General features: G+C 37.9%; 1 protein-coding gene and 1 long non-coding RNA gene across 6 annotated transcripts in view; one reads left to right on the forward strand and one right to left on the reverse strand.

Annotated features, from left to right (window-relative positions):
- Nucleotides 1-20,938, reverse strand: part of GABRA2 (gamma-aminobutyric acid type A receptor subunit alpha2) — a 62,300-nt gene extending 41,362 nt beyond the window's left edge. Inside the window, exons 1-2 of the mRNA XM_050338223.1 lie at nt 20,856-20,938; nt 18,241-18,356 (exon numbers count right to left, since the gene is read on the reverse strand). Of these exons, the coding sequence (XP_050194180.1) occupies nt 18,241-18,356; nt 20,856-20,926 (187 nt within the window). The 5' untranslated portion in view covers nt 20,927-20,938. The remainder of the gene's footprint in view (nt 1-18,240; nt 18,357-20,855) is intronic.
- The window catches only part of LOC126651853 (uncharacterized), a 73,602-nt gene that overhangs the window by 5,361 nt on the left and 40,792 nt on the right, over nt 1-27,449 (forward strand). For 3 of the 5 annotated variants that reach the window (XR_007631797.1, XR_007631798.1, XR_007631794.1), the window contains exons 2-3: nt 2,857-2,962; nt 20,867-21,230. This is a non-coding gene — a long non-coding RNA (uncharacterized LOC126651853). Of the gene's footprint in view, nt 1-2,856; nt 2,963-20,866; nt 21,231-23,107; nt 23,379-24,054; nt 24,142-27,449 lie in introns of all 5 variants that reach the window. The other 2 variants (XR_007631795.1, XR_007631796.1) reach the window with 2 other exon arrangements.

The raw sequence follows: 27,449 nt of genomic DNA on the forward strand, positions 1-27,449 counted from the left end.
TTTTCACAAGAAAACAGGGTAGTAGATTGGGTTGGATTTTTTTTTTTTTATCTGAATTTTCAGTCAATAAAACTGTAAATACATTGTTGGGGCAGCTAAAAAAGAAGGCAATATTTTTGATGTAATCCAAAGCCATCAGAAGTATTCTTGGGGGACAGAGCTTTTAAAACATACATATGCAGTTCTAATGCATAGTATGAAAAAATTTCTAACAAACGCTATTTTAAATGTACAATTAATAGTGCCCAAAAAAAAAAAAAAAAAAAAAGAAAGAAAAAGAGAAGTGAAAATAAAATACTGTTCTTTAATTAAGTCAAAAAAAAAAAAGGAGGTCAAGTTGCAGTGCTATGGGAGCCTTTTCTGAGGATTTCTGAGTTTTTATGGAAATGCTGTCAAAAGCTTGATGTTACTTTAATTATTTTTCTATAAAAATTATTTAACTAGAATTGACATTATTCTGACATTGTAATATGGTCTCCAGGGCCACGCTTGGCAATGTTGCCCAAAGGCTTTGAAAATGTCATTCGTAATACAAGTCAGAAATGGCACAGGTGAAACAGCCAGGGTCTTAATCCATCAAACACTGTTCCAATTCAACATGCTGCCCTTATCTGACAAGCTCCTTAGTGTGTCTGTTGACAGCTGAAGACGCTGGCTGGCTGGCAGGGAATGAGAGTCAGAGGAGGTCATGCAACCTGGAGCCGTAAGAGAAGCAAAATCCACAGGAACATAGATATTTCAAAATAGTGTTCTGACATTTCTTTATGCTTGGTTTTGGTGGTTTATGTGACAGTTTTATTTATCCAACTACTCAGCATCTTCATTCATTATCCACCGTTAAATTACAAGTTTCCCCACATATGCCTTACATAAATACATTTTCAATTTGTAAATTGAAGCCAGCTGTGAGAAGAAACAAATTCACTTCCCTCCTTGACATCAGCACTTCACTTCCAATGGTCTCACTCTATTGGCAGGACAATTTCATAATATGAGCCATAATTCTCTTTCAAAACTCCATCTTTAACCAACCATGTGTAGAGTAAGCTTATCAGTAAGATCTAGTATTTCCTGTAAGTGTTACTATTAACAGTTGCTCTCTTGATTCACTTTAGTGTAAATAAAACCAGCATCATGCACTGTACTCAGTTTATAATGGTGTTGATTAGAACAGGAATATATTCTGGAGAAAATATCTGGAGAAAGATACCAGAACTGAAAGCCAGTAGGCTAACAGACCCCAACTGATTTCCCTCTGAAGAGCTTATATCTGTTAACAGACATTAATATCATTTACTAAATAGCCTCATATAAAGTCTATCAGAGGCCCTCCAAAGGCCTACACAAAACTCATGAAGTTGGGTAGTCCTGTAAAGCAATACCATAAATACCATGATGTCATTTAAACTGACAGAATACTTGGCTTGTATATAAACCCTCTCTTTTATTTCAGCGAAGTAGTATTCATTATTCTGAAATGGATAAAACTGATCCAAAATAGCAGGAATTTACTGTAATACAAAACTTCAGTTAAACGTGGGTGTGTCTTTAGAGATAAATAAGACTTTTTGACCATTAAAAATCACACATTGACCTGGAAAAAAAAAAAAAAAAGAGCTAAACTGTCAACACCCTTTTCTTCTGTAGCAGAAAATATTACTTGGTAAAACATTTTTAGATATGTTTTTAGCTGAGGTAACAGGGTTTTTTTAGGTGTAGATTACCCACAAAATGAGCACAGAATGATATGTAGGTACATCTGCCACTTAAATATTGTGGTATATTGCCACAGTCAGTATTTACTCTTATTTGTCCTATATGAAAAAGACACTGGTGCAAACTCTAAAAGTACTGTTTCTAGAGAGCAAATGAAAAAATACAACATTCTCTCTGTGCTGAGAGAACATTTACACATTACTAAGACAATTTTCACATTCACATGAGAGACTTGGGGGTTAACTCTCACTCAAAAAGAAGAGTGCAGATCACACACAAACATTATCTTTACTACTTTTTCTTTTCTCTCTCCCTAGGGACCTTTAATTTCCAAACCTTACTACTTCAGGTGACAAAACTAAGCACATTTCCAAAGAGTCCTTTGAATGAAGAGTTTTGGATACAAGTGACATTTGAGATTCAGTTTTAACTTTATTACAGGTGTACTCCACAAATTTGAGAAAGTCACTCAAGGTTAGGGCTAAAGACTGATTTTGGTGCCCAATTATCTCTGTAAGTATATTGGACAAACTCCACAAAGTTATTTAAGCTCCAAGTTTCCATTTAAATCAATAAAATTAATCTGAATGTCTCTGTGGTCCAGATCATAATGACTAAATTTTGCACTTATATTTGTCTGAATTCCCTTTAGTCCTAAATTGCTGTTTAACATTGTCAGTACCTAAAATTCCCTGGCTGCTTATATTTTCACCTTAAAGCAAAAATATCCTGATGCTGCCAAGCAGCTTAAATAACTGGCTCTCAACCAAGTCCCAACAAGTTCCTCAAACTATAAATAATCACAAATTTACTGGGCCAGAAAGGCTTTGAGAGAGAAAGCAAGAAAACAAGCAAAAGACTGATTCCACAGCTTAGCAGTTCTCATGGGATATAGCAGACATAAATTGAAGCCTCTGCTCAATATCTAATTATTTACACAAAGCAAAACAATTCCTTCCAAAGACTGAGGAAGCATGCTCTCTTAGAAAATTCACCTTTGTGGTCAAGACAGAACCCAACACACAGTAACTGAGTTCATGTCTCTGCTTTAAATTAGAGCATGCAGTTGACTAGAGCTGTTCTCTCTCTAAGAGGTTTCCATTACACCTGACTATCAGCTGCTCCCATGGCTTTTTTCAGGAAAGGAAGAATGGTATGAGCTCTAGAGGAGGAACACCCCTATGAACAGCTGAAGAGGAGAGTGGCAATGTTTTAACCCCCAAACTTGAATGCTTCACATGTGTCGGTAAGAAAAGCTTCCACTGCATGCCCTTCTTCAGCATTTTTAATTACTCAGGTTGACAGATCCCTACTCAGTTTATTGACTTTATGTACCACCTTTGTGGACAGTTGAGGCTATGCCCACACCATTTCTGAGGTGTGCCAATATGCCCAGCTTTACGCATGTTCCACACATAGGATGCTTGGCTGTCTAAAGCAAGGAATTCCACTATACATGGGATCCAGGAGATGTGGGCATTGACAAACCTAAGCCTTCAGTCTGTATGGGGTTGAATGGCTCTAGAGTCCAGCAGTAAAAAACAGAGATCGCAGTCCATGTTCTGACACATGGATATCTATAAAAATAGACATTTTATAGAAAGGAAAGCAACTCCAGTGGAAGAAGCCACTTTTGCAGAACGATCAAAAGTCCCATGTCTCCACAACAGGGTTGGAAAGTGGGAGATATTGATTCCTTTTCCAAATCAGGTAGGGAACAAGTATGAAGTTTAAGCTAGAATGTAATTCAGCCCTGATGAGAAGGCTACTGTACTGACTGGTGCAGCCCATATCACATTGGGCCAATCAATCAAACAGTGTCTAGCTTGAATCCTGCCAGTACTTCAACATGAGAGCGATTTCAAAGCAACCCAGAAGTGCATAATTTAATTGGTTCCTTGCAGGGGGAAAAGAAGATATTTAGATACTCTCACTTGTTATTACTGTTGGACTTCATACGCTTTTGACACCTCCAGCAACATGTTGACAATCTCAGAGGTATCCACTGCCAAGTGATTAAGGAAGTAATTAACTATCTAGACAGCTTTCTGGATTTTTTCCCTATCTTTTAAACAGAGAATTCCTCCAATTTACAGGTTCATAGTAAAGATATTAATAGAACATGGACGCTTTGGTTTTATAAATGCTTGCAACAACTGGGTAATTATAAACAGTAGTCTTGACTACGGTACAATTAACAAAGGGAAAAACAAAAAGTTGAAAATTAGTGAACTAAATCATTGGGAAGGGTAATCTAAACACATAGACAATGTGAAATTTGTTCCCATAAGGCCAGACTACCATGAAATCCACCAAATCTCACTTTGTTACCTTTTCCTCTCACACCATGGGAAGAAAAAAATTTAAAAGCAGTCAGCTCTAAAATAAACTACCAGTGTGAGTCAGTTTTACTTAGAGTTGCACAAAACATTCAATAGGAACATGAAATTGAAAATATAGTTGAGTTTCACTGAAAGAAATGTGATCTTACTGAAATGGGTTACTTAAAAAGTCGAATTAAAAGGAACTTAGCTAACACAGGACACATTTGTCAGCAAACCAAAACTAAACATCATTCAAATGAAAAATAAAATATCAGCACTAAACCTTGCCCCTTTAAACACTACAGCTTCCAGCAAGATGGAAAGTGACTGTTTATAACAACCAGGCTGAGTAACAAATAGGTCTACTCCATTGTTTAGATCAACTGGATGAGCACGATAAGGCTAAAATGAACCAGACTGCCCCAACACTCTCTAAATAATGAGACAGAGGAAGACAAAGAGAACAAGAGCACTTAAACGAATCTGAAAATGGAAGGGAGCAGACTTTGATAAAGTAGAGCAGTAATTATTTAAGCTGACCTGAATCGGTGTCATCACACAAGTAGGGAGGGCAAAGTTATTGTTCTCATGCAACCATATTTCTGTCTACTCTGCTTAGAGGCTTGTGCTATTAGGAAGGAAACCATAACATGAAGGTAAGGCAGAAAATTGTCCAAATTTACTTCAGATTGTCGGAACTTATACTCAGAAGTCTTCCTCTCTTTTATTTTTTTTTTTCAAATGTTTGAATTTTATTACCTCAGTACTCAGAGTCACGGAACATCTTGGAAAATTCTGCTACATTACCTTTCTAGGCTACTTTCAGGTTTAATCTATGTGCTTTATTCCAAGCCACAGCATTTATAAACCATCTTATTTGACATACTCACTCTGACAACCCCTCCTGTATACCAGACCACATCTACCACTAACAGCAGTAACATTTTTAAAAAGCAACAGCTTCTAGTTTCTCTTCACAGTCATAAAGCAGCCAAGTCTGGGCTTCTTAAGATATGCTTTTATTGCATAGTGGTTCCAGACTCACTTGATTTTAATTGCTAGTTTATTTGATGATCATCTCCTCTTACACAGGCCCAGCTGCTTTTCTAACCAAGACCTCTCATCCTAGATGTTATTCAAGCTGGATTTTAGGAGCCACTTTGGCTTATGCTGGCAACATGTCAACTTACTAGTAAAAGTACAAGTTATGAAAGGAGGCCTTCCTTCAGGACCTTCCCACATTCTAAACACTAAAAAGAAAAACAAAAACAAAACAAAAACACAAACAAACAAAAACTAAACAAATGAACAAAAAAACAACTTGTCATTCCCTGGAAGAACATCAGAAGTCAAAGTCCTTCTGCATCAAGGACCTGTGAAATGGTCACAGAACTCACACTGGGATGAACAAGAAACTGCGATATTAAACAGATAATACATAGAGGATTTCACTGTTTGGCTACACGCTACTTGGTTGTAAATGAACACTGTCACAGTGCTTATTAGCTTGCTAACTATTTAATGAAGATTTGTGTAGCATGCCAGAGCCCACTGAAGTCAGTGAAACAGTCTTTCCCTGGTGATGCCCAGCTTCAGCAGAAGCCTTTGGAGAACGCCTCTGTGGTTAGCCACGGCAAAAAAAGTTGTCACCCTGGAGCTGACAGAAACTGTGACGTAGCTCTGGGAAGGACAGTCCTGCTTGTTCTGTGGCAAACACTCCTTCTGTCACCAGAAGCTGGCATCTTCCCAAGGTTTGCTGCTATTACAGCAAAGCATGAAATGCTCATGTTCCAAAGTCCAAAAGGCTGATGGAGCTTCTCTAGAGATCAACAGACATAAGAAAGCTTTGAAAATAGTGATCCTTTCAGACAGATTAATTTTACTGTCTTGTGCTTAGTGTCTGGATACTATAGTCCTGGATCATACAGTCATTAAAAATGGAGCTACAGTTCTTTTATCTTTTGCTAGCCTTGTCATTTGCATTCAAGCATGACAGGAACCAATGGTAGAAAGAGGTAGTACCTTTATTTAATAGAGCTGTGTATTAGTGGGCACTTTTAATGCATTTTTTTGCATCCGGATCCTCAAATATATTTTTTATAGGTAATGCTGTATAAAATACTATAGTAGTATTTCAGAAGATTGTGACACATTGTCAAAAACAAACAAACCAAACAAACCTAGGTAGCATTATAATCTTCTACCAACCAGTCAGCAGTTCTTATTTTACGCCAGGTGAAATAACTATGAAGTACAGGAAATTAATGTTTATCCAGACTACTCTAATATTCTCAAAAAAACTACAAAAATCAGCTGGAGGTTGCATGTATGTTAACACCCTTAATACCCAGTGTGCATAAGAACATGTAGATAACATTTTCTTTCCATGACCCTGTTCCTCACGGTTGCTAAAATGCAGCAAAAGGAGGAATAGAGGTATGGGTTAAAAGACATAGCACAAATCAGACTGGCTGCCAAGTTGTCTTTCTTTTTATTCTTAAAAATTTTTTGCTTAGCAGGACAACCCCGGGGATGGTCATGGATAATAAGCTTCTTGCTAAACAGGAGTCCTGACAAACAATGAGTTCATGGCTTGATCAAACAGAGAATCACTTTAACACTTAAATCGAATAAGTGCCCCCCCAAATAAGCAAAAAATACCAACACAGTCAGCAATGGAGCAAATTTTTTTAAATCCCATTTTAACATGTTACAGAGTTGTCAGTTACTCTTCTGTTATCTAGTTAATAATAAAAAAGGTCTAGACTAAGGCTATGCAATGTGTCTACAAGAAGTGTACTGCAGCGCTCAAAAGTCCCACGGCTGAGTCACTTGAATGTCTCCAAGCTACTTTACAGATAACAGTGTTTCCCAGAATCTCCTCTAAAACATACTCCCAGGATACTCCCAGAGCTTGGATTAAGCAGCCTCAAATTTGTCTTTTATTTTTGCCTGTGACAAGAGAATTCACCTCTGGCTGGCCATGGGATTTTCAGAATCCATCAGGCTTCTATGTGTGCAAAGACTATATATTTGGGACAAGAATCTGATTTTAATTAACAAGTTGGAGTTTTTGCAGACATAAATTAAAAAGCAGTATTTTTTTTTCCAAACAATGCCTAATATTTAGTTCATTTAGAATTCAGTTTTTTAAAGTGCATATTCTTCTGAGCAGATACTATGACTTCGTGAAAATGCAGATAGCATCTATCACACAATATCATTTTAAAATAATTGTGGTGGCAAACAAAATTATCTGTTCCCGGTTTTTTATGGTCACTAAAGAAAAAATGTCTAGCAAACATAAACATAAAGACCTCCTGACAGCTTTTAGCACCCAGCAGATGGAAAGAGATTATTAAAGATGTGACCATTTCCTTATCTCAAAAAACAGGTATTTATATTTCTCCCTTATCATTTTTACTTACTTATTTATTTTTCCAGGTGAAAGTCTCTTCCCTTTTGTTCAGAAATTGTATGAAGCAAGGCAATAAAAAGTTCACATTTAAAGATCTAGTAAAAAGAAGTTCACTGTTTGGTGCTCAATTAATGCTATAACACAGACAAGTACTGCCCATGAAACACTATGGAATGCCCTCAGGATGGTAGGGTGATTTTATAAACCCAGCACTGAATTTAAGGCTAAAACTTTTGGTTTTCCTCATTTATATACACCACACTGCAATTGCTCCTCAGCTTCTTCTCATTCAGTGAACCTTTAAATTGTGAAAAACATAATTGTTTCAAAAAATGAGCATAAGAAGGCTTCTCCAGTAGCCTTTAGATTGTCACTCAGAATGAATATCTAGAATATTATGCTGGTGTACTAAGGGCAGGAATTGTCCCTTCAACTCACTTCTAAATTCTTAAAGCTAAACACAGACTCTCTTCCCTGCTCCCTTCCATTTCTGCTCTCTAGTGTTGTGCTGAGAGGCTCACAAACTTGAAAGGATGCAAATTGTAACTCTAATAAGTTCTATCAACTCCAAGTTTCCTGATAGAAGTGATCTGAGACAACTAGTCCTTGTCTTAGGGCAACTGATAATGGATACAAGACAGACAAAGCAAGGAATGTGTTGGAAGACAATCATCTTTCATGAATGAGAGAATCAGCACCAAGCAATGGAGACCAACAGAAAGAAGCGACATGTCAATCATTCAGTCAGAAGATACATTGCTTTCATAACATCTAGGTATTTAAGGAATCAAGGGAATGCAATTTTTTAAATTAAAAAAAGAAGAAGGTGCTAAACATAGATAGGTAACTCCAAGAAACTACTTTCCCATCAAAGATCACAAATGCAAGCATTCTACAAGACGGGGATGTCGCTTTACAGTGCACAACACTCTTTAACTGATTTTTATTGAACCTTATGTGTCAGAACATAGTGATGGTCAGTGGTCCATGGCACTGAATTTGAATTGCAATCAACTCTATTAGTCATAATACTACAAGATTATAAAATAATTAACTTACAGTTGGTAAAAAACACAGATTAAGCAGATGGAACACGAGGCATCCATGTTTTTCCAAACAAATTGCAGATAAGGATGCATGATCTCTACTGGTTCAAGTAAAACGTGAACCAAATCTGTATGTATGTACATTAAAAAATGAACTTAATTTGGCCAGATGTAACAGTATCCAATCTCTGCAGATGCACAACTTTACTAAAGAGTGCACAATAATCCCAGGTAAGAAGGAAATTGATTTACATTGCCTTCACAGAGTTAAGGGCTATTTAATTATTAAATAGCCCTGAACATATGGCAAGAAACCATGGAACGTATAAGCAATAACTGTGTGGTACAAAGTAATCATACAAATGGTTCCCACATAGCAACACCACTTCTAGAAGGTTAGTAGAATCATACCTTTCTGGTGTACAGACAATTTCAGAAAACTAGTGATGACATACTCTGTATTATAAAGCAAACTATTATTAGGGTGACAGTGATAAACAAAATTTCTTTTAGATTGTGATTAATTTCATTTGAACATGGAAAAATCAGATATAAAATGTGTTTAAAGATTAATCTTATCATATTAAAGTGCTTTGATTCTTATAATTAAAATTTATTAAACTTTTGACAGTATTAATTCAAAATCTTCTGAAGATGCTTTAATTTAGCACGTTGGTGAATTGGACAGCAACACATCCACTATAGCTGCTTCTTGACACAGATGACTCATTGCTGAACATTAATGTCAGAAATTTAAATGCATGCATACACAATAACAATAAAACTGCCTATGCTATTCTACTTTCAAGTTTCCAAAGGATATTTGAAAAGACTATCATACAGCTGTCTTAATCTGCCTTTTGTTTAAAAGTGGTCACTGTATAGGACCACAATTTTATCTCCCTCCTTCACTCCCCATCTCTTTTGTCCCACCCTCCTACCCTTACCCCTGTTTCTTGCTCATAGTGGTTTTTCATCTTAGCTTGTATTACCCTAACACTAGGTTGCTGAAAAACAGTATTTTGTTCTACATCATCACCAGTGGCATATTTGGAAGCCACTGTTAAATATTAAGAGTAGCCAATAATACCAACAATTAATACAGACCAAAATACTGTAAAAAACAAAGCCGTGCAGTTTTAATACACAGGCATTTATAGTATCCTTCTGTATGATGCTTGCTGATGAAACACCCCTCCCTCTCTTCTCTCCACACTATTAATTCTAAAAATTGGATGCACTAGATTGTGCATTGAAAAGGTTACTGTTAAAAATGGTCATGAAATGGTGGTACTGCAAGAAAACACTCACAAATATGTAGTCAGGAATACTGCCAGAATCAACAGATCTATCTCAGACCATTCAACAACACTAGCAAAATTGTATTGGCAGAAAAGGAAGGTCATACAATCTGTGGATAGAGAAGGATCTTTGCTTTCTACCTGCTCAGGAGTGTGCCTCCTCCATGCAGTTTCATTAGGTAAAAAATCTTTCAGGCACCTGGATATTAGTGACTGTACCTGGGAGGTGGGTAAGGCAAGTCTGGGTTTCATGCCACAGAAAAAACCAGACAGTTGCACCTACATGGGATGTCTCACCTGGATTTGGTTAAAGCTATATTTACAGGGAATGAAATAATGACATTTTGATCGAAGAAGACAGGTAGATATTTTCTATAAAAATGTACAAAATAGATACGTATTTAGGAAAGGGAATGGCAATATAAAAACAGAAGAATAAAACAGGAGGAACTCTGGAAAGTGCCTTGGGGCACTTCAGAAGGGCAGTGTTTAGAGGTTTCTGGGTGCTTTCTGAAGAGGTGTTATCTTTAGGATATGCAGTGTTGTACAGCTTTTCAGTTCCCTGTATTCTGTCAAAGTAAACCGAGAATGATTCAATGAAATAGAAATTAAATAGAAATTAAATACAGTGCCTCACCTTTAAAATACTGTCTTTTCCAATATTTAACCCTTTTCAGGACCCTGGCTTATGCTGATGGTAGGAAAAATGTGGCTAGAGTCATTTTTAGTCCATTAGTCAAGTCAAGGGACTGCTGAATGTTAGAAAATAAAAGGTAAAGACCATAAAAAAAGGATATATCCTCTACATTTCTGCAGATCTTTTTTGTCTACCCCAAATCTTCTATTTATCACTGGATTTTCATGAATAAGAAGCTCGAGAGTTGTGCAACATTTTGCATTCTTCTGTTCATAAGCAGTCTAAACCTTTCATCTACACAGATATTTTTATTCAACTGTATCTTCAAGAACTGACATACTAAATTTAAATTTTTTCACCTTTGCCAATTAAGATGGAGAACTGCAGGCATTATTTAAATATCTTGCTGGTTGTCAGGCATAGAATCTTAGAACAATTAGTTTAAAAACAGCCTTTGGAACGTCCAAAGCACAGCCAGATCTGAAGACATATCAGGTTGCCCAGGTCATATTCTGTCAAATTTTAAGTGTCTCCATGAAGATGGAAACTCCACCACATCTCTGAGTAGCCATTATCTCTGCAACTGTTGAAAATCACCATCATTGGCCTAAGAGTTATGAGGTTGCCTAGTAAAGCTAAGGAGGGAAAAAAATAATTCTTGTTCATTTTTTTGTTGTGTTAGATTATGTATCATAAATAAATATAGTATTGTTACGTTGTTTTCACCACAGTCAGGCCCTGAATGTAGTAGAAGCCTGTTTTCCTATGCAGAACGTATGTCTTCTTGTAGCTTTTTCTTTCTGGGGTGCTAAAATACAGGAAATACACTTAAATATGTATTTACCATTAGAGGCTTCAAGAACAAAGATTATAAAGCCCCCAGCCTTTTCTGCACAAAGAAGCTGAAGGAGTTCTCCACATCCATTTAATCCCAAGTTTTTAGTTTTCATTGAAAATAAAATGTCAAAACTTGCCAGTGAATTGTCTTGAAAATTATGCATGACTTTTTGCTTAAATATTGGTTGTTCCCACACAAGCAGAAATCAACATCACTAAACTAGTGATGCCTATTCCTATCACAGCATGTTGTAACTGTCATTTTTCTTAAATCAAACACCCTTCCAACATCCATTTTTCCAGCTCTGTGAAGAGTAGAGCATTATAAATTTTGTCTGCATCCTATATATCTAAACCCAAAGAGTCAAAGGCCTCCAATGTTTTATTAACTGCTCTTTAATAGGTCTTCATCAAAACTTTCCTAATATGTTTAGTTGATTATATAACTGAATAAGAGATCTCTATATCTTCCTTCTTACATTCCTAATTATCAGTCTTTTTTTGGTATTTCTTACTAAAGAAAATATTTCTGTGTGTCTCCTATACAAAGAATGCACAAAACGGAGTACTCCATCATAGCAGTAGACATTAAAGGATTTCCCTGATACTGTTTATAAGTACACCTTTTAGTGTAACCCAGACCATTATTAATTTTGTATTACAAAATCTCTTTGTTTCTAGAGAATGACTAACAATTTTGTCATTGCAAGCAACATAATCATTGATTACTACAATTTAAATTCACTTTTTGCTTGGTTAAAATCCACTACTAAAAATCCATGAAATCCCCCAAAGTTATCCTGGATGAATTTCTAATGCGCTTAAATATTTCTGAAAATGTTTCAGAGTTAGATTATTTAAATAATAATTATATTTCCAATTCAGATGGTATTATGCAAATTGTATCATTTCACAAGGGTAATAAAAACTTTGGGACTATGATATTGCAATCCTTTGGTACTTAGCTATTTAAACTATTCAGCCTGAATGAGAAGTAGTTCTATATTTCAGACAGAAAAAATCTTTGCAAGATTTATGTAACGTGATAAAAAGCCTTAGCACAAAACAGTCAACAGTAGAATACCTTGGATATCAGCAAAACTACTGCTTTGCAACTTCTTTCTAAATAACCCAGAATAACTGCATCACAGAGAAAAGGTGGTGTTTGTCTTTGCCCATCAAATCTCTCTGAAAAATTCAACCATTCCGTCAGTCTTATTTACAAAGAGCACCAATGAGCTACACAGAAATCTGCAGTATTTGCTTTCATGTCTGCCTTGTAGATGAGACAAAAGTAAGCAAAGCTTTAATTCAGCCTTGGTGTCGTCAGCAGTAATTCCAGTATTAGAAGCAAATGCTGATGCCTTGCCAGGAGAAAAAAAAACAAACAGTACTGAATATACATTTTCAGTGATCTGGGAGATCCTTTATAGGCATAGATAACTTTACTTTCAAGTACCTACATTTTTGTTAACTCTTCTGAGGCATAAGATTTTGTCACTTTGCATCAGGCAACACTTTCCCCATCTGCACAGTAGTAGCATTCATTTTATTTTGCTGCCTTCACTGTTCATTTATTCACAGACTTTAAACAGATAAAGAGACAGAGAGACAGAGACAAAGTTTGTCTAGCCACTCAGTCACTATCCTATTCTACATAATTTTTGTTGATTTGTTCTTCTGTATCAAAGAGATTTCTGAGGGTTTTTATCCTTCCCCTTTCCTAATGATTCATTCCCTGGAATGCTTATAGTTGCGAGTTAGTTCTGTTCTTGGATTTTAGCACCATCTGCATGCCCTGGATAAGTAATTAATGAGATTTTCATATCCTCCTCTCTATTGCTTTTTTCCATTTTTTATAGGGAATGCTTTTTGCCAATACACATTATCCTCAGCATTAACACAAATTAACCCGAGTTTCTTGCTGACTCCTCTGAAAGCACTATTTTGGCAAGATTCCATGTGGCTCTTCCAGGTACACCCAAAAAAAGAGCATACAATAGTTTACTCCTTTGTGTCCAAGCATAACTACAAAGACAGTGGGATTTTAGAAAATGCAAGTGCTTCTCTGAATTGATCTGCACAGCACTGGCAGAGGGACATTACCATTTCCAAAAGATGAAACTGGAGCCAAGAAAGGCTAAGGAAGCAACCAGAACTGAGTGGGGAAACTGCACTTTTTTTCTTTAAAAACACTAGTAAAAGCTTTCCAGTAGTGTTCTGCAACAAAAATAGTCACAGAACCTTCTTCTAAGATACACTGAATTTGTATTAAGCATGCTGGGGCTGACAAACACTGCTAAGCTTGGAATGCCCAGCTAGGGGACTGGTGCAGCTACAAACATAAGATCATAGAATTGTAGAATCATAGAATTAGCCAGGTTGGAAAGGACCTCTGAGATCATCAAGTCCAACCCTTGATCCAACACCACCGTGGTTACTGAACAACGGCACTAAGTGCCACATCCAGTCTCATCTTAAAAACCTCGAGGGACAGTGAATCCACCACCTCCCTGGGCAGCCCATTCCAATGTCTGATTACCCTCTCTGTAAAGAATTTTCTTATTTAAAGCTGATTAAAACCTCTGAATCACAGAGATGGATATATACTGCCCTAAATTTAACATATTCCAGATTATCAGCACATGATCATGGCCTTGTGTCCTGGCAACTGACAACATACAACTATTTGATAAACACACATACACATATACATATGTAGCATTCTGTGAAAAAATGGGTTTCCCCTTTTGCTCATGTTGGTGAGCACTCCATAAAAATTTTAATCACTGAGTCTGATATTCTACACTACTACACTGATTCTATGCAATGATATATCCAGTGTTCCAAAGATGAAAGCTCATACCCACAAGTGCTCAGGCCTCATCATCTCTTTGACAACAATAGTCAGCTACAATTCCTCTCAGTTCTATTCAGTTTTCCTTCTCAGTTTATTTACAAAATGTTGGGGAAAAGGAGGTTTGGTCTGTTTGTAAGTGAAATGCAGTGGAGATTCTTGTTTAAAGCAATCAGAACATCTGAAAACAGAGATGGATCAGTCAAAATGGAACTACAGTGGCATTTAGTTTTCTCCTACCGTCTCATCTTTTTTTTTTTTTTTTAACAAGCAGCATTCACCTCTTTGTTTACAATGAGAATGCCACTCCTGAAGCTGGTGAGACTGACCACAGTTTGTGGAAGGATCCTCAAATTGCATAAATTTCCATAGTTCTTCTGGATGCGAATATGGCTGTCCAGTCCTCTGTCCTTGTAACCTCCCTTGTTTGTTGAGGGTTTTTTCCCTCCAACATTTATTTTGTTTTATTTTCTGAGTCTCTTATTCAATTATTTTTTATAAATTTGGGAGAGTAGAACAGACAGAAGTTCTATAGCTGTTGGAAATGACCAGTTTCAAATGTGAGAAAATAATGGAGGCTTAGCTTATGGAGGAATGGTCAGAATACTGAAATATCCAACATGATAATATCTCTTCATGGGGCAGAGGAGAGCAGACAGAGTAGACAGGTAATTCATCACTTCCAGATTTGAATACAGCTATATCACAGCTTCAACATTCTGTTCTCATTATTTGAAGATCTAGATTCTTTTTTATCCCTTGCTTAGTTTTTTGTTTTATGGATTTTCTTTTCTACATCCTAATAAAAATCAAAGGATTTATGAAAAAGTGTTACCCTAAGTGTCTTGCAAATATTACAGAATATAAAGATAAGAAAATATCTTCATGATTTTAGAAAATCATAAACAATCACACCCTTTCTCACCTGTCATTTGCAAGGCTGTACTTCATACAAATTAGTGCTAATGACATAGGGATTTTTTTGAAGCCAAACTTGTAATTTATTTTGATGCCTAAGCAGAAATGGCATGGAATGTTTGGTTAAAACAGTTCATGTCATAACTAAAAGTGCAGTCAAGAATGCTCCACCTTCAATCCTGTGCTTAGCATAAAATGAATGCAGAGAAAAAACTATCTCCCCTTGAATACAATTATGCATATCCATATAAACACAGTAGGTTGGGGTATTATCTAAGTCGTATGAATCGTCTCTGGCTTCAGAGGATTGTGCAATGTCTTCTTCTCCCTGCCCACACCCATTTTGCAGGTTATTTAATCACTGTAGTGTTCATACATGGATCATACAAGGATCCCAGTTGCTAGGACAGTCAATAGCCAACAGCCAAAACCTGTTTATCGGACAGAGTTGTATCACCAGTAAAAGTTAAAGCTGAGTCGTCGACAGAAAACAGTACTCAGTTTTGAAGTGCAGTGATGTATCAGTGAAGCATCAAGTTACGTACTGTAGGAACTCACACCAAGTCTCCCAGTAAAATTAATTACAAACCTACCCCTCAATTCAAGAACTAATTGCCAAACATACATTTACTCAGCTGAATTTATATACAGTCTTTCAAGGACCCTATATGGTTCCATCTTGTGGGTCAATGGCTAGTGAAAATGACAGTGTTAAGCTAAAACTTTTCATTACTAAAAGGATGAGCTGAACTTTTGCTGTAAGACATCTCTGAAAATGTCTTTCACAGCAAGTGAAAGTGGGTTGACGAACAGCTCTTGCTTTCAGAAGACTTTAAAAGAATACGTCTCAGACCCTGAACTATTTCTGTTGTAGCACATGTTAGGCCAGATTGTGATCTCAGTCATAGTAGAGTAGCATGATAATACAAACTGCTATGCCAAAGTAAACATTCTACTGCTTTCAGCTGAGCTATTTCGGACTCAAATAAATGCAAGAACAGAACTCAGACTAAGTATATTAAATTAATGACGTGTGGCATGGTCAGAATGCAGTAATCTATGCAAAAACACTTTTAGAAACTGTCAGGGCTTACTAGGCACCCAGCTTTGAAAAAAAAAAAAAGATTAATTATTTCCATGTCTCTTTTCAGAGTATAGGTCAATAGAGAAAAAGGAATAAAGTGTTACAAAATTCCTGAAACATGAAAGTCCATAATTACTATGCATTATGTACAAAAGCATTGTTTGGTATACTTCATATCATGGATTATCACAACTGGCATTTACAAGTGTTTTTTTAAACTATAAGAATCCATCTATCCACAGCTGAAGTATTCTTGAAGATTAAGTTTAATGTGTCATGAATCATCACGGTTTAATATGCATGACACAGTTTCATTTCACACATGTTCTGCATGGGTTGATTGTCGTGTATACCAATATCAAGCAGATGTAAATTCTTTGATTTATGTGCTCCCAAAGTATGTTTTAATTACTAGGAGGCTTCATGCAGAAAAAGAGGAAGGTATTTTGAAGTAGATTTAATGAAAAATCTAAAAGAAAAATCCATTTTATTTTTTTTTTATATCATGTTCTTAACCATATAAATTTTAATATTAAAAAGAATACTTGATATGCAAAAGGAACTGCAGACTGCACCGATTAAATGGTACATTTCTTGTTGTAAACAAGAAAATAAACTTTTATTATTTTTCTAATAAAATACCTACCAACTGAATATGAGCTTGGTGATATGAAATGTTTCTGCAAGTCATGGTATGTGTGTACAATGCCTAAATTCTTAAATTTGGGTATTTTCCAAAGAAATCAAAATTCCGTGTAAAACATCACTATATAAATTCTCACATCAACCATGCTATAAGTCCCATTTTATGTATGATCTAAATTAAAAAGTCTTGAAATGTAAAATATTTCACAAGCCTCCACTGTACAGAGGCCAGAAATGAACATGAAAAGATATCCTGGGTTAAAAATAATGTGTAATGAGGAAGCTGTTTCCAGCCAGCACCAGCTCCCACTTTCTGCTCTGTCAGGTGCAAGCTGTGATTCTCCAGGACCAGAAGAGCAGCAGAGCCACAGGTTAGGATGGAATAATGTTGGATAAAAACTGTGAGCTTTAACTAATTGCTAATTTGGTCAAACAGAATTGTTACTGTAATTTCCATGGAAGTCAGAGTACATCTCTAGCTTTGGGCCCTATCTTACTGAAATCAACAGGAATAGGAATGGCTCCCAAGGATTTTGCACTAGAATTAGTTTTAGCAAGCTGAAATAGTCTCCACTTGAAAATAATTATCAAAACTGTTACAAATAATAATAACAGTAACAATGTTATATTTGATACATACATATTAATGTTAGATAGCATAAACAGCAGATACACAGTAATAGTAGAAAAAATATTATCAAAACTAGGATGTTCAGCCCTTCCCCATGCGAGAGATCTTTTTGCACAGTAATGTTTTCAACACCATACAAATTATTTAAATTTCTTGCCTACATATTGACATAAGCTGGCATAGAGTTTTCAAATAAAAATGTGAACTGACATTTTGAAAAATAACAGACAGTCATGGCACTAGAGTGCAGTGACCTCTGTCCTCCAATATTCTCTTTTTTCTTTATTTCTTTTTCCAAATGCCTATATAAGTGCAAGATGCCCAGAAACAAAATGTATATTACCAATGAAACCTACTTCCAAGGCAGTTAATATACATTTCCAATGAATTTACTGGACCAATAAATGAATCTACATCGTAGAATTCAGATACACCACACAAAACACTTGTGCAGATTTTTAAAAACATACACTCATCGCATTGCAGGAAATCAAACCTGCATTACTTGTTCAACCAAAATTCCCTGGCTGGAATAACAGCTTTAGATGTTATTTTTGTTCTCATTCTGTTTTACTTTGTTAAATCACCAGATTTTTTTTTCTTTTTACTTAAGATAAATGTGTGAAAGTGCCTCCTTTCCATTCATAGATGTTATCTTCCTCAAACTTCAAATGATTCATCTGGGTGAATGTAGTTATAAATAATTTATCAAGATACATAACCAGTTGTTAGGGAAAAAAAAACCCCGAAGGAAGAATATCATTGCATAAAATCTGAACATTAAAATTGATTTTTTAAAAAATCAATCTTTAATTGGTTTTATTACCTCCTAATCCAGGTCTGAGGCGATTATCATAACCATCCAGAAGTCTGTCTAGAATTCTTGTGAAGATGGTGATGTTATTCTTAGCTTCATCTTCCAGGGAGTCAGCCAGCACTGGTCTAAATGGACATTTTACATTTTAGAAAATGCTAAGTATGCTTTAACATACACTCAACATGCAGTTTTTTCAAGCTGGCCTTTAACTTGCTGCATTCTAATAGGAAGGGTGTAGTTAATAATATATGAATACACAATTTATATGTATATATACAACAAGTTCAGAAACATAAGAGTCAACGACATACTATTTAAAATTTCAAGGAAGTAATTTTCCAGTAGCCTCTACTTCTAGTAGTCATTGCATCACTGTGAATGCTACTTGTGTAGGTGAAAAAGCCTAACAGAGCTTCCGAGGCCTTGGTGGCGCATCACTCAAGAACCGTCTCCTTTCAGCTCTGTCTTATCTGTCCTCACTTAAATACGCTCTATCTCTGGATAAATCCTGTGGATATGCTTCCACCCAATGGTCATGTAATGTACATGACCAGAAGAACTAACATGAGGGAAAACTCCAGTGATCATGCTCAGGGAGTCCTCTGACGCCAGCGGTTGGTGGGTGGAAACAACAATGCTGACTAGCAAGCTGCAGGATAGCTGTGGATAGCCTTCATATTTCTAAAATGCTATTTTGTCATAAAAAGCATTATCTGATATTTCACTAGATGCAGACAAACCTTATAAAAGTTGGATAGAGAAAGAAATAATAAATGACGAATAAAGAAGAATCTATAGATCACCGATTGTTTCAAACTTCCTCGATAAAGAAAGAGACATTACAGCCTTTATGGGTCACATCTCTGTGGAACACACTAGGGGCTGGAACATGAACCTGCTGCCCAGGCAGCTGTGGTGCTTAACAGTCCTCCCGGACCTGGGCACCCAGACTAAAGGGGTTTTGTGCCAAGGAAACACTCACAGGCAGAAAGCCTCACACATGCAAATATTACTGTGCCAACAATTTTAAGCACCATGCATGTTAAACGCATGAGCTCATTATTCTTACCTACTTAATACCAGCATATTGATATCCAGGGAGTAAAGCATCATATGCTACACGCAGTACCATTTATACCTTTTCCAGCCACCTAAATTTTTAACCCGAAATATTTGAGTATTTATCATCTCTGAATGAACTACTGATCAAGGCATTCTGAATGCCATAAAAGCAAGCATATTTTCTTCCTCCTCAAAACCAAAAGTAGGTTTGGGTGATGTTTTCTACAAAGCAAGCTAGAAAATGTCTAAAGACAGGGCTTTATGTTGGTCTCCAGTTCAACAGCATAGAGCAAGTATTTAAATGTAAATCATTGCAGTCTGTGCTTTCCATCACATAAAACACACAAACGACCCAAATCAGATAACTTAGAAAGAACACGTCAAAATATCATGTGCGATTTTACTGATATGTCAGTTTTTTCTTAATTTTAATTACTGGGTGGCTCATTTTTTGTTTGTGAAATGTATTTCTGTACCATAAGTCTCTGCCATTTTTAAGCCTCTTTTGAGATACAACAGTTTTTCGAACTCAAGATTCCACTAAGAAATTAGATCTTAAAATTATATCAAATTAGGGTCGAATCCTGCAAACTTTACTCAGGCATAAACTCCTTAATTACGCATGTAGTCTCTTTGACGTCAGTAAGATTACTCACTTGAGTAGGGTTTGCAGGATCTGGCCCACTGTGACTCAACTAATACTGCACCACAGTTAGGTATAAAGTGAAATAGAAAACATAGTTTCAGGAAATATTTTGTTCACTGGGAAACAAACAAAAATAATTGGAGGCTTTTTAAATCATATGAAACTGGCATTATTTGGCATACAACGCTCACCATATTAGGACAAGAACTACTGCAGCCAAAGAAGCAAAGCAAGTAAACTGAAGTTGCAAACTACAATTAATTGCAAGTTGAGGGACTGCAAGCAACACAAAAGTATTACGTGATTAAAATTCCTTCCTCTTATGCTTTCGCTTTAGAAATGGAGAACTTTAACATAAGAAAAGTTGATTAATAAATTATGTTATTGTTTTATTATATGTGATTGTGAAGTTGTATGCTATCTCCACCTAGAGGTTTAAAGCTTTAATATCATTTTGAATTGTGTTATGTTTGACTAAAAAAAAAAAAAAAAAAAAAAAGACATGCCCATATTACAAAATATTTAAGCATTATTTTAGAGACCGTGATTTGCCGTGTGACTTCATGATAATCTATTTCTCCATCTTGACTATTCTGTATGGTACAGAATAGCACTGATACAGTAACTCCAACAAATCTTTAAGATCCAATAAGGCATTTAAAGAGATTGCTGTTTTAATGGTGAAATAAAGCATCAATTCACAAACTGTATAAAGACAAGAGACTAGGGTTTTATGGAACTACATTCTACTGCATTTGCTCAGGAAACTATGTAATACTGCATTCAAACAGCTAAGAAAGATTTTTTTCATTACATTACTACATACTATACTTTTATAAGCTCTCACAAGATCTTATTCTTAACAGATCAGGACATACATGTTTGCACTGAACAACAAAACTAAATATCCTCTCACCTTGTTGGTAGCCACACCAATAAAACGAGAAGAACCAACTGCATCTCGGAGAGTGTCAGCTTCCTCTTCATCGCCGCTCTTAGCAAAACCTAACGGTGCAAGAAAAACACAAACCCACTCTCAACGACAGTCTCCGCCAAGCAGTGCTTTCAACTTAACTCGAGGAGGAATATGTCACTTCACTGGAGAAACCACCGAAATTCCGCAGCACTTTTCACTACTAGCAACTTATTGTATCTCCATCTTTCCCAACGATCCTGCTCTGTGCAAAGAGGCAACGTATGATCAGAAGTGGCATGTGAGCCGGCGCATCAGATGCTTTCCTGTTCCGTGATGTGAAAGCCCCAAGACGAAGAGGAACAAAAAATAAAAACTGTATGTATGGGAGGATGGGGGTTTAACCACCCCTCGCCTCACTACGGCACACCGCAGCCGGGGGGGCGGGCGGGAGGCAGAGTCATGCCATTCGCCGGGGCTCGGTGCGGGGACCGCGGGCGAGCCGCCCCCGCCGCCGCCGAGCGCCCAGAACGTTTGACAGCTGCTCGGCGAGGCACCGCCGGCCGCCGCCGCCGCGGGCGGCAGTGGAGGGGCGCGCGGGGCGGCGGCGGGGCAGCCCCGCAGGCCGACAAGTTGCGGACAGCAGCGGAGCCCCGCTGCGGGCAGGCGCTGCCGGCGGCGGGCGGGGACCCCAGGGACCCTACCTGGGAGCTGCGGGCGGCCGGGACGGGGAGGGAGGGGGCAGAGGGAAGGAGGGCAGGCGGCGCGGCCGGGACCGAGCGCCGACCGAGCGGCGGGGGCGCGCGCGCGTGCCTGCGCGCGGCGGTGCGCGGAGGCGGCCGGGGACGGGGGCGGCGGGAGCGGGGCTGCCCCGCGGGGCGCGGCGGGGACGGCGCGGGCCGCGCCCACGGCACAGCACACCCAGCACACCCCGCACACCGCACAGCACACCAGCACAGCACACCCAGCCCACGGCACAGCACACCCAGCACACCGCACAGCACACCCAGCACACCCAGCACACCGCACAGCACACCCAGCACACCGCACAGCACACCGCACAGCACACCCAGCACACCGCACAGCACACCGCACAGCACACCCAGCACACCGCACAGCACACCCAGCCCGCGGCAGAGCCCACCGAGCCCCCGCGGCCGTGCCCACCGCCCCCGCGGCCGGCGCGGGAGGGGGCAGAGAAGATGCAAGTCACCCTGGCGAGCCGCGGCTCCGGCCCCGGGGGCTCCGGCGGCCTCGCAGCCCGCGCGGAGCGGGCGGGCGCGGCAGCGTCGCCGGTGCGCGAACGGGGAACGGGGCGGAAAGCGCTCCCCAGAATGGTACAAGACATCTTCCGTGGCCCTTCCTCCTCAGCCTTTTAATAGCCCCTTGTCAAGTGCGAGTGTGACAGGGCACAACCCCGGCAGCCGCCCGGCGCTCCCCGGTGTGCGGCGGGAGCGGGGAGCCGACAGCCCCGGCTCCCACCCCGCTCCCCGGCTGCCTCATTAACATTCCCTTCCCCACTTGCCCATTGGCACAGTCTAATTGAAATGCAGAGAGAAGAAAAGTCTGTCATTTAAAGTGAGCTCAGGATGCAGGCAGACAAGGAAACAAACCTCGCTTTTTTTCCCCCATCAGATTGCATTACTTTCTGCTGTGTTCTCTTTTAAAGTACGTTGCCCTCCTTTCGTATATGCAGTCCTCCTCTGCTAGGAACTGGACTGCTGCTAGGATTCATTCCCATTGATTTCAGGTTTTCCAGAGCAAGTGGAACAGGACAGGCTTGATAATTAAAGATAAGAGCTTATATTTAGTGTATCCTCATTTTGCATTGTTAACTCAGAAATAATTAAATAATACTGGCAGTAATGTTGCAGCTTTTTTTTTTCTTTTTAAACCATTCCCTGTCTATCTCCTGTTCTTTCATTCTCTAAACTGCCTAAAGCACCCATCTCAGTTATCCTCTCTTTATGTCACTGGCCTACCTACTTCTTGCATTTTAACTGAAGTTGTTTTGATGACATTTGCTTCTGAATCAATACCAGTTCCAAAATGAACGTTTGAAATTGGATGCACAGACATTGAGGGGGAGATAGGAAAACAAGCAATAAAAATTTCTTCAGTTACCTATAGAATAAACTACCAAAAATTGGAGGATTCTTTTTCCTACTCCTCTCTCTGCTGTTTTGTATTTGTTTTCTGCTTCCCAATTACTGCAGCTTGCAACTGGAGGTGTCCTTGTTTTCCTTCTCCTTTAGTGGCTTAATGACTCTACAACAGAGCATGAGAAACAAAAGAAGGAAGAAAAGCTCTTGGGCTGTCAAGACAATTTGTTACTTCCAACTTGGAGGTATTTCATAACTTGCAGACTGGGGAAAGAGAAAGAATGAGCTGAATGGCTTTATTTTAAAATAACCAGTAAAATGACAGCCTAAACTGTGGGACATGACAAAGATGAAGACACAAGTGCAGAAACTGAAATCTGAAGAACATTTATTCAGCAGCTAACTAACCTTGGGTGTGTTTAAGGTACAAGGCCCTTCTCTTTACCAGTCCAGATGTGAAAATGTACTCTGTTCATTGTCAGTTAAGCATCTATGGTCAATCTAAAGTCTTCTTTGAATCTTCCTGTAAGTTCCATGCATTAGGAATTAACAACTGATACTTAATGCAGAATCAAGCCTCATAGTAAACAAAACTAGTTTTAATTACTTGTCCTAAGTAAGGGTGGCTTCACAAATATCAAAATACAGGGGGAAAAAAAAGCCCACTAAAAATGAAGAGTCTTCATGATTTACTCTTATGTGAAATATACTATTTAATCAAAGCAGAATATTTTTTTCCATGGGTATTTACTGCATTCCTTTCCAAAAACACACTTCCAGTAACTATAATACTGAAGCTATAATCTAATTTTCATATGTGAGTTGCATCAAAAAATAGAAAAACACTTTCATTAAGGAAAGCAGTTACAGTGGCTCCATGTTGCTGTGATAGCATATTGTCATTCTTCAAAGGCCACATGGGCTAGGTATGTATTTATAATGAGCTTGTGTTCACAGCCTTCCCCAAGAAAAACATACTGGATTTTAGGATCTAATCACAATTATTACCTGTGATATTCTTTGAGATTTGCCATAGCTTCATGCACTGAAGTCTTGCTTCAGATTTGAAACTTGAAAATAACTTCTCATTCCTGTTTTAGGCAAGTTGGACAGCCCTATGGGGCATCCCAAATCACAGGGAAGCTGAGTAGAGAGAAAGACTACTGTGACAGTGTGAGAAATAAGAGGTAATCTAATTACTAACAGAGAGAAGGTTTTTTTATGCTAGTCCTATGTGCTTATAACCTGTGCTGCTGAAGAACTAGAAAGCATTTAGGAAGAAAAGTGTAGTATCAGTGGGGTTTTATTGGTTTTTTGGGTTTCATGCAAGCACAGCTCACAAATACTAGATGTGTTAGCTCTCGTCAGTTAGAAACAGTGCGCTTGGGTCCCCTCAGGTGCACAGTCAGCAGGCAACCTTCTCTTCCCTTCTGCATTAATATTTGTGGTGTGGTATTGAATGCTGTCATTCACTATTGAATTTCAATTAGCCCTAAGTGATATGTAGCATACAACACTTCACTTCGGTTTGTGAGAAGCACCTCAGTCCTGATGCAAGTGCCCTGGAAGGTGGGGAATCATGCCCTTGTTTTGAAATAGTCCATTGGAAGGCAGTATATTTGCTGAAATATAGAAATACATTTCAATTCCTATTTTGATATTTTAAAAAAAAATCTTAAAAACAAAGGATTTTACAATCCTATTATTCCTCCTTGCTAAGGATCTCAAAACTCTGCACAGGCTGATAAATGATGTCTCACAATTCTATTGTGAGATTGGAAAGACTTCCTCTGTGAGCACAAGTTGAATAGCGGGATAGGTATGTGACATTTCATAAGCACTTCTTACAGTTTAGAGGTAATAGAAACACAAGACAGGTTAAGCCCAGGCTAGTCATTATCCAGACTGCAGAACACTAGATTGAATGCTTCCTTTGAAATAGTGCTTAAAGGAATCCTTTATAAGACAAAGTTATACCATCCTTCAGGCAAAATAAATTACTCAAAAACAATACCTTCAATTTGTAGCCACTAGGGAGGTGACAGTAATCATTTTCTGTCACGGACATAATCAAGTAATGCAAAACAGAACTTAACACACAATGCTGATCTGGGGTACATTCTGCAGTATAACAGTTACAGACAAAAATTTTGGCAGATTGAGGTAATCATCATTTACTTCATACTGCTTGAGAATAATCCCCACCCTTATATCTAGGCCAGCAGCATTCTGAGCTATAAGGATATAAACAAAAGTCATTGGAGTTCCATGAAGTGGTGCATATGTGTGAAAGTCATAGAATCACAGGATACTCTGAGTTGGAATGGACCCACAAGGATCACATTGTATGTGATATAACAGTGGATTTTTTAGTAAAAATTATTCTTTTTATATTTTTTATCTCTAAAAAAGCATGAAAAAACACCTCAATATTATAATATTTTTGATAGGCTGTTGTATTTATCCTTTTAAAATTTCTAATTATATTAATTTGTTAAACATCCATGCATAAATGCAAGTGTTTGAGATATGTATCCAAGATATAATTTCTGTGTATATTGTTTAATTTTATTTATTTAAATAGCAACAAAGTAAAACATTGAAGGGGGAAATTAGAATTTGACCAAGTCAGTCCCTAGACTGATTCATCATGCAGGTACATGAATGCTAATCTGAGCAAAAAGAAGAGAAAAGCTGTCTCTTTTCAGGAGCAGCTACACCTTATGTCCCAAAGAATGATGATGGAAATCAGATTTTTGTAAGAAAAGAAGACTCAGGTCTCCAAAACTCTTCCAGTCACTGACTTTATGCAAGATTGCACCCCAAATTCCTCAGAGAGGTGAAACTATTTTGAAATGTGCCATTCGACAGCAGATGCTAGTATAATAAACAAGAATGCAAGAAAAATCTTACAGCTTTATGCAGTTCTCCCTGTTGTAAGTGCCTGAGCAACTTTCAATCTTTAGAGTTTTCTGTCTGACTGTGACACTTATGGATTGGGAAGAGCCGCTGTGCTTGTCCAAAAGCTCCAGCTATCATACAGACCCTCTGATTGAAGAACAAAAGCAAAGGGCTAGTGCCAGCTTTATTTCAACTGTGTGCAATCAGCTTGAAGTTACTTTCTGATGTGCACTGGGAAGCTCAGCAGAACAGGACATTGAAATGGGCTTTCCCACCTTAAATATTGATGAATGTTTTTTCTTTCCCAGGATTATACTTCTGCCAAATTTGAACCTTAAATATCACATGAGGATTTTTAGTTTTCTCCAAATGCACTGAGAACTAAAGAAAAAGTGAGAAGAGACTCTTTACTGTTTATTAGCAGTAGTGAGAATTACTTTATCCTTTTAGAGTAGATCTTCCTTGATGGGACAAATGTAAGGCAAGCGGCAGAGGGCAATACAACACATGCACTGGCTGGGATGGGAAAGGTCAGATGAATAGAACTGGCTAATAGTTCTTGTTCTGAGTGAGAGGAAGGGGAGATCTGCTTTGGTAAAAGCAATAGTTTCCTTCAACTGCAAATTCATGTTTTCTGTTTTCTATCTCTGAGGAGACCACATATCACAGCAGGCTAAAAGTGAATTTACAGCAGAATGAAAACTGCTTGGGTAGATAAGACAGAATGCAGAAAATGCAAATATATGTTAAATTGTTTCATAAATACAATCACATTTGTGTTACTTGTACAAATACAACATATTTTATCTTTCAACTGTTCACTTAAATATTCTTTGGACTCTGAAGACGTTTTTCATGTATAACAACACAGATCCATGATATTTCATGTTTAAGGTGTCCACTTTGAGGCAAGTAGAGCTTGTTTCTTACAGGGATAGAAATATACTTAATTTCTGAAAATCAGCATTACAACATGGAACTACATTGAGATTCATTTTGTTTGAATATATTTTGAAGTTCAAAACCAAATTCCCTTCTATTACTACAATGCGATTGATATTCAAAGAAAATTTTAAAGACATAGGACATTTACAGTCACCCCTTTTTCCAGGAATACAAAGAAAAGAGAGATACTAGACTTCTGTCATTTTGTTTTGCCCACAAAATTGCCATGTGCCAGTCTGGAAATATGAGGAATCATTTGTCAATGGTTGTCTTTTTTCCTGCAAAAGCCTCATCTCCCCTTGTCACTAGCTAATACAGGCCATCCTAAATAATGTTTGATGTGCACAATTTTATCAGTGACCAACGGATTTGCCTAAATCTCAGGGTCCCAGTCGAATTCCGAGAGGATGTACTCCTGCACATCTTTTTCCCCCACCATAATGCAGACTATAGGCAGATGATGCAATTGGACAGTGATATTTCTATAATAAAATATTTCATTAATTAGTTAAATTCTGCTTTGGGGGATTCAGCAACACGAAAGATCAGTAAAAACAAGCAGAAAGTTAAATGGAGTATAGTATGACAAACAAAGGAAGTAATGAGGGATGAACTTTTCAGAAAAACTGGTTCAAAATGTACTGTCTTT

This window comes from Myiozetetes cayanensis, unplaced genomic scaffold (genome assembly GCF_022539395.1).
Source record: "Myiozetetes cayanensis isolate MyiCay16 unplaced genomic scaffold, myiCay2020 scf7, whole genome shotgun sequence".
Lineage (NCBI taxonomy): Eukaryota > Metazoa > Chordata > Aves > Passeriformes > Tyrannidae > Myiozetetes > Myiozetetes cayanensis.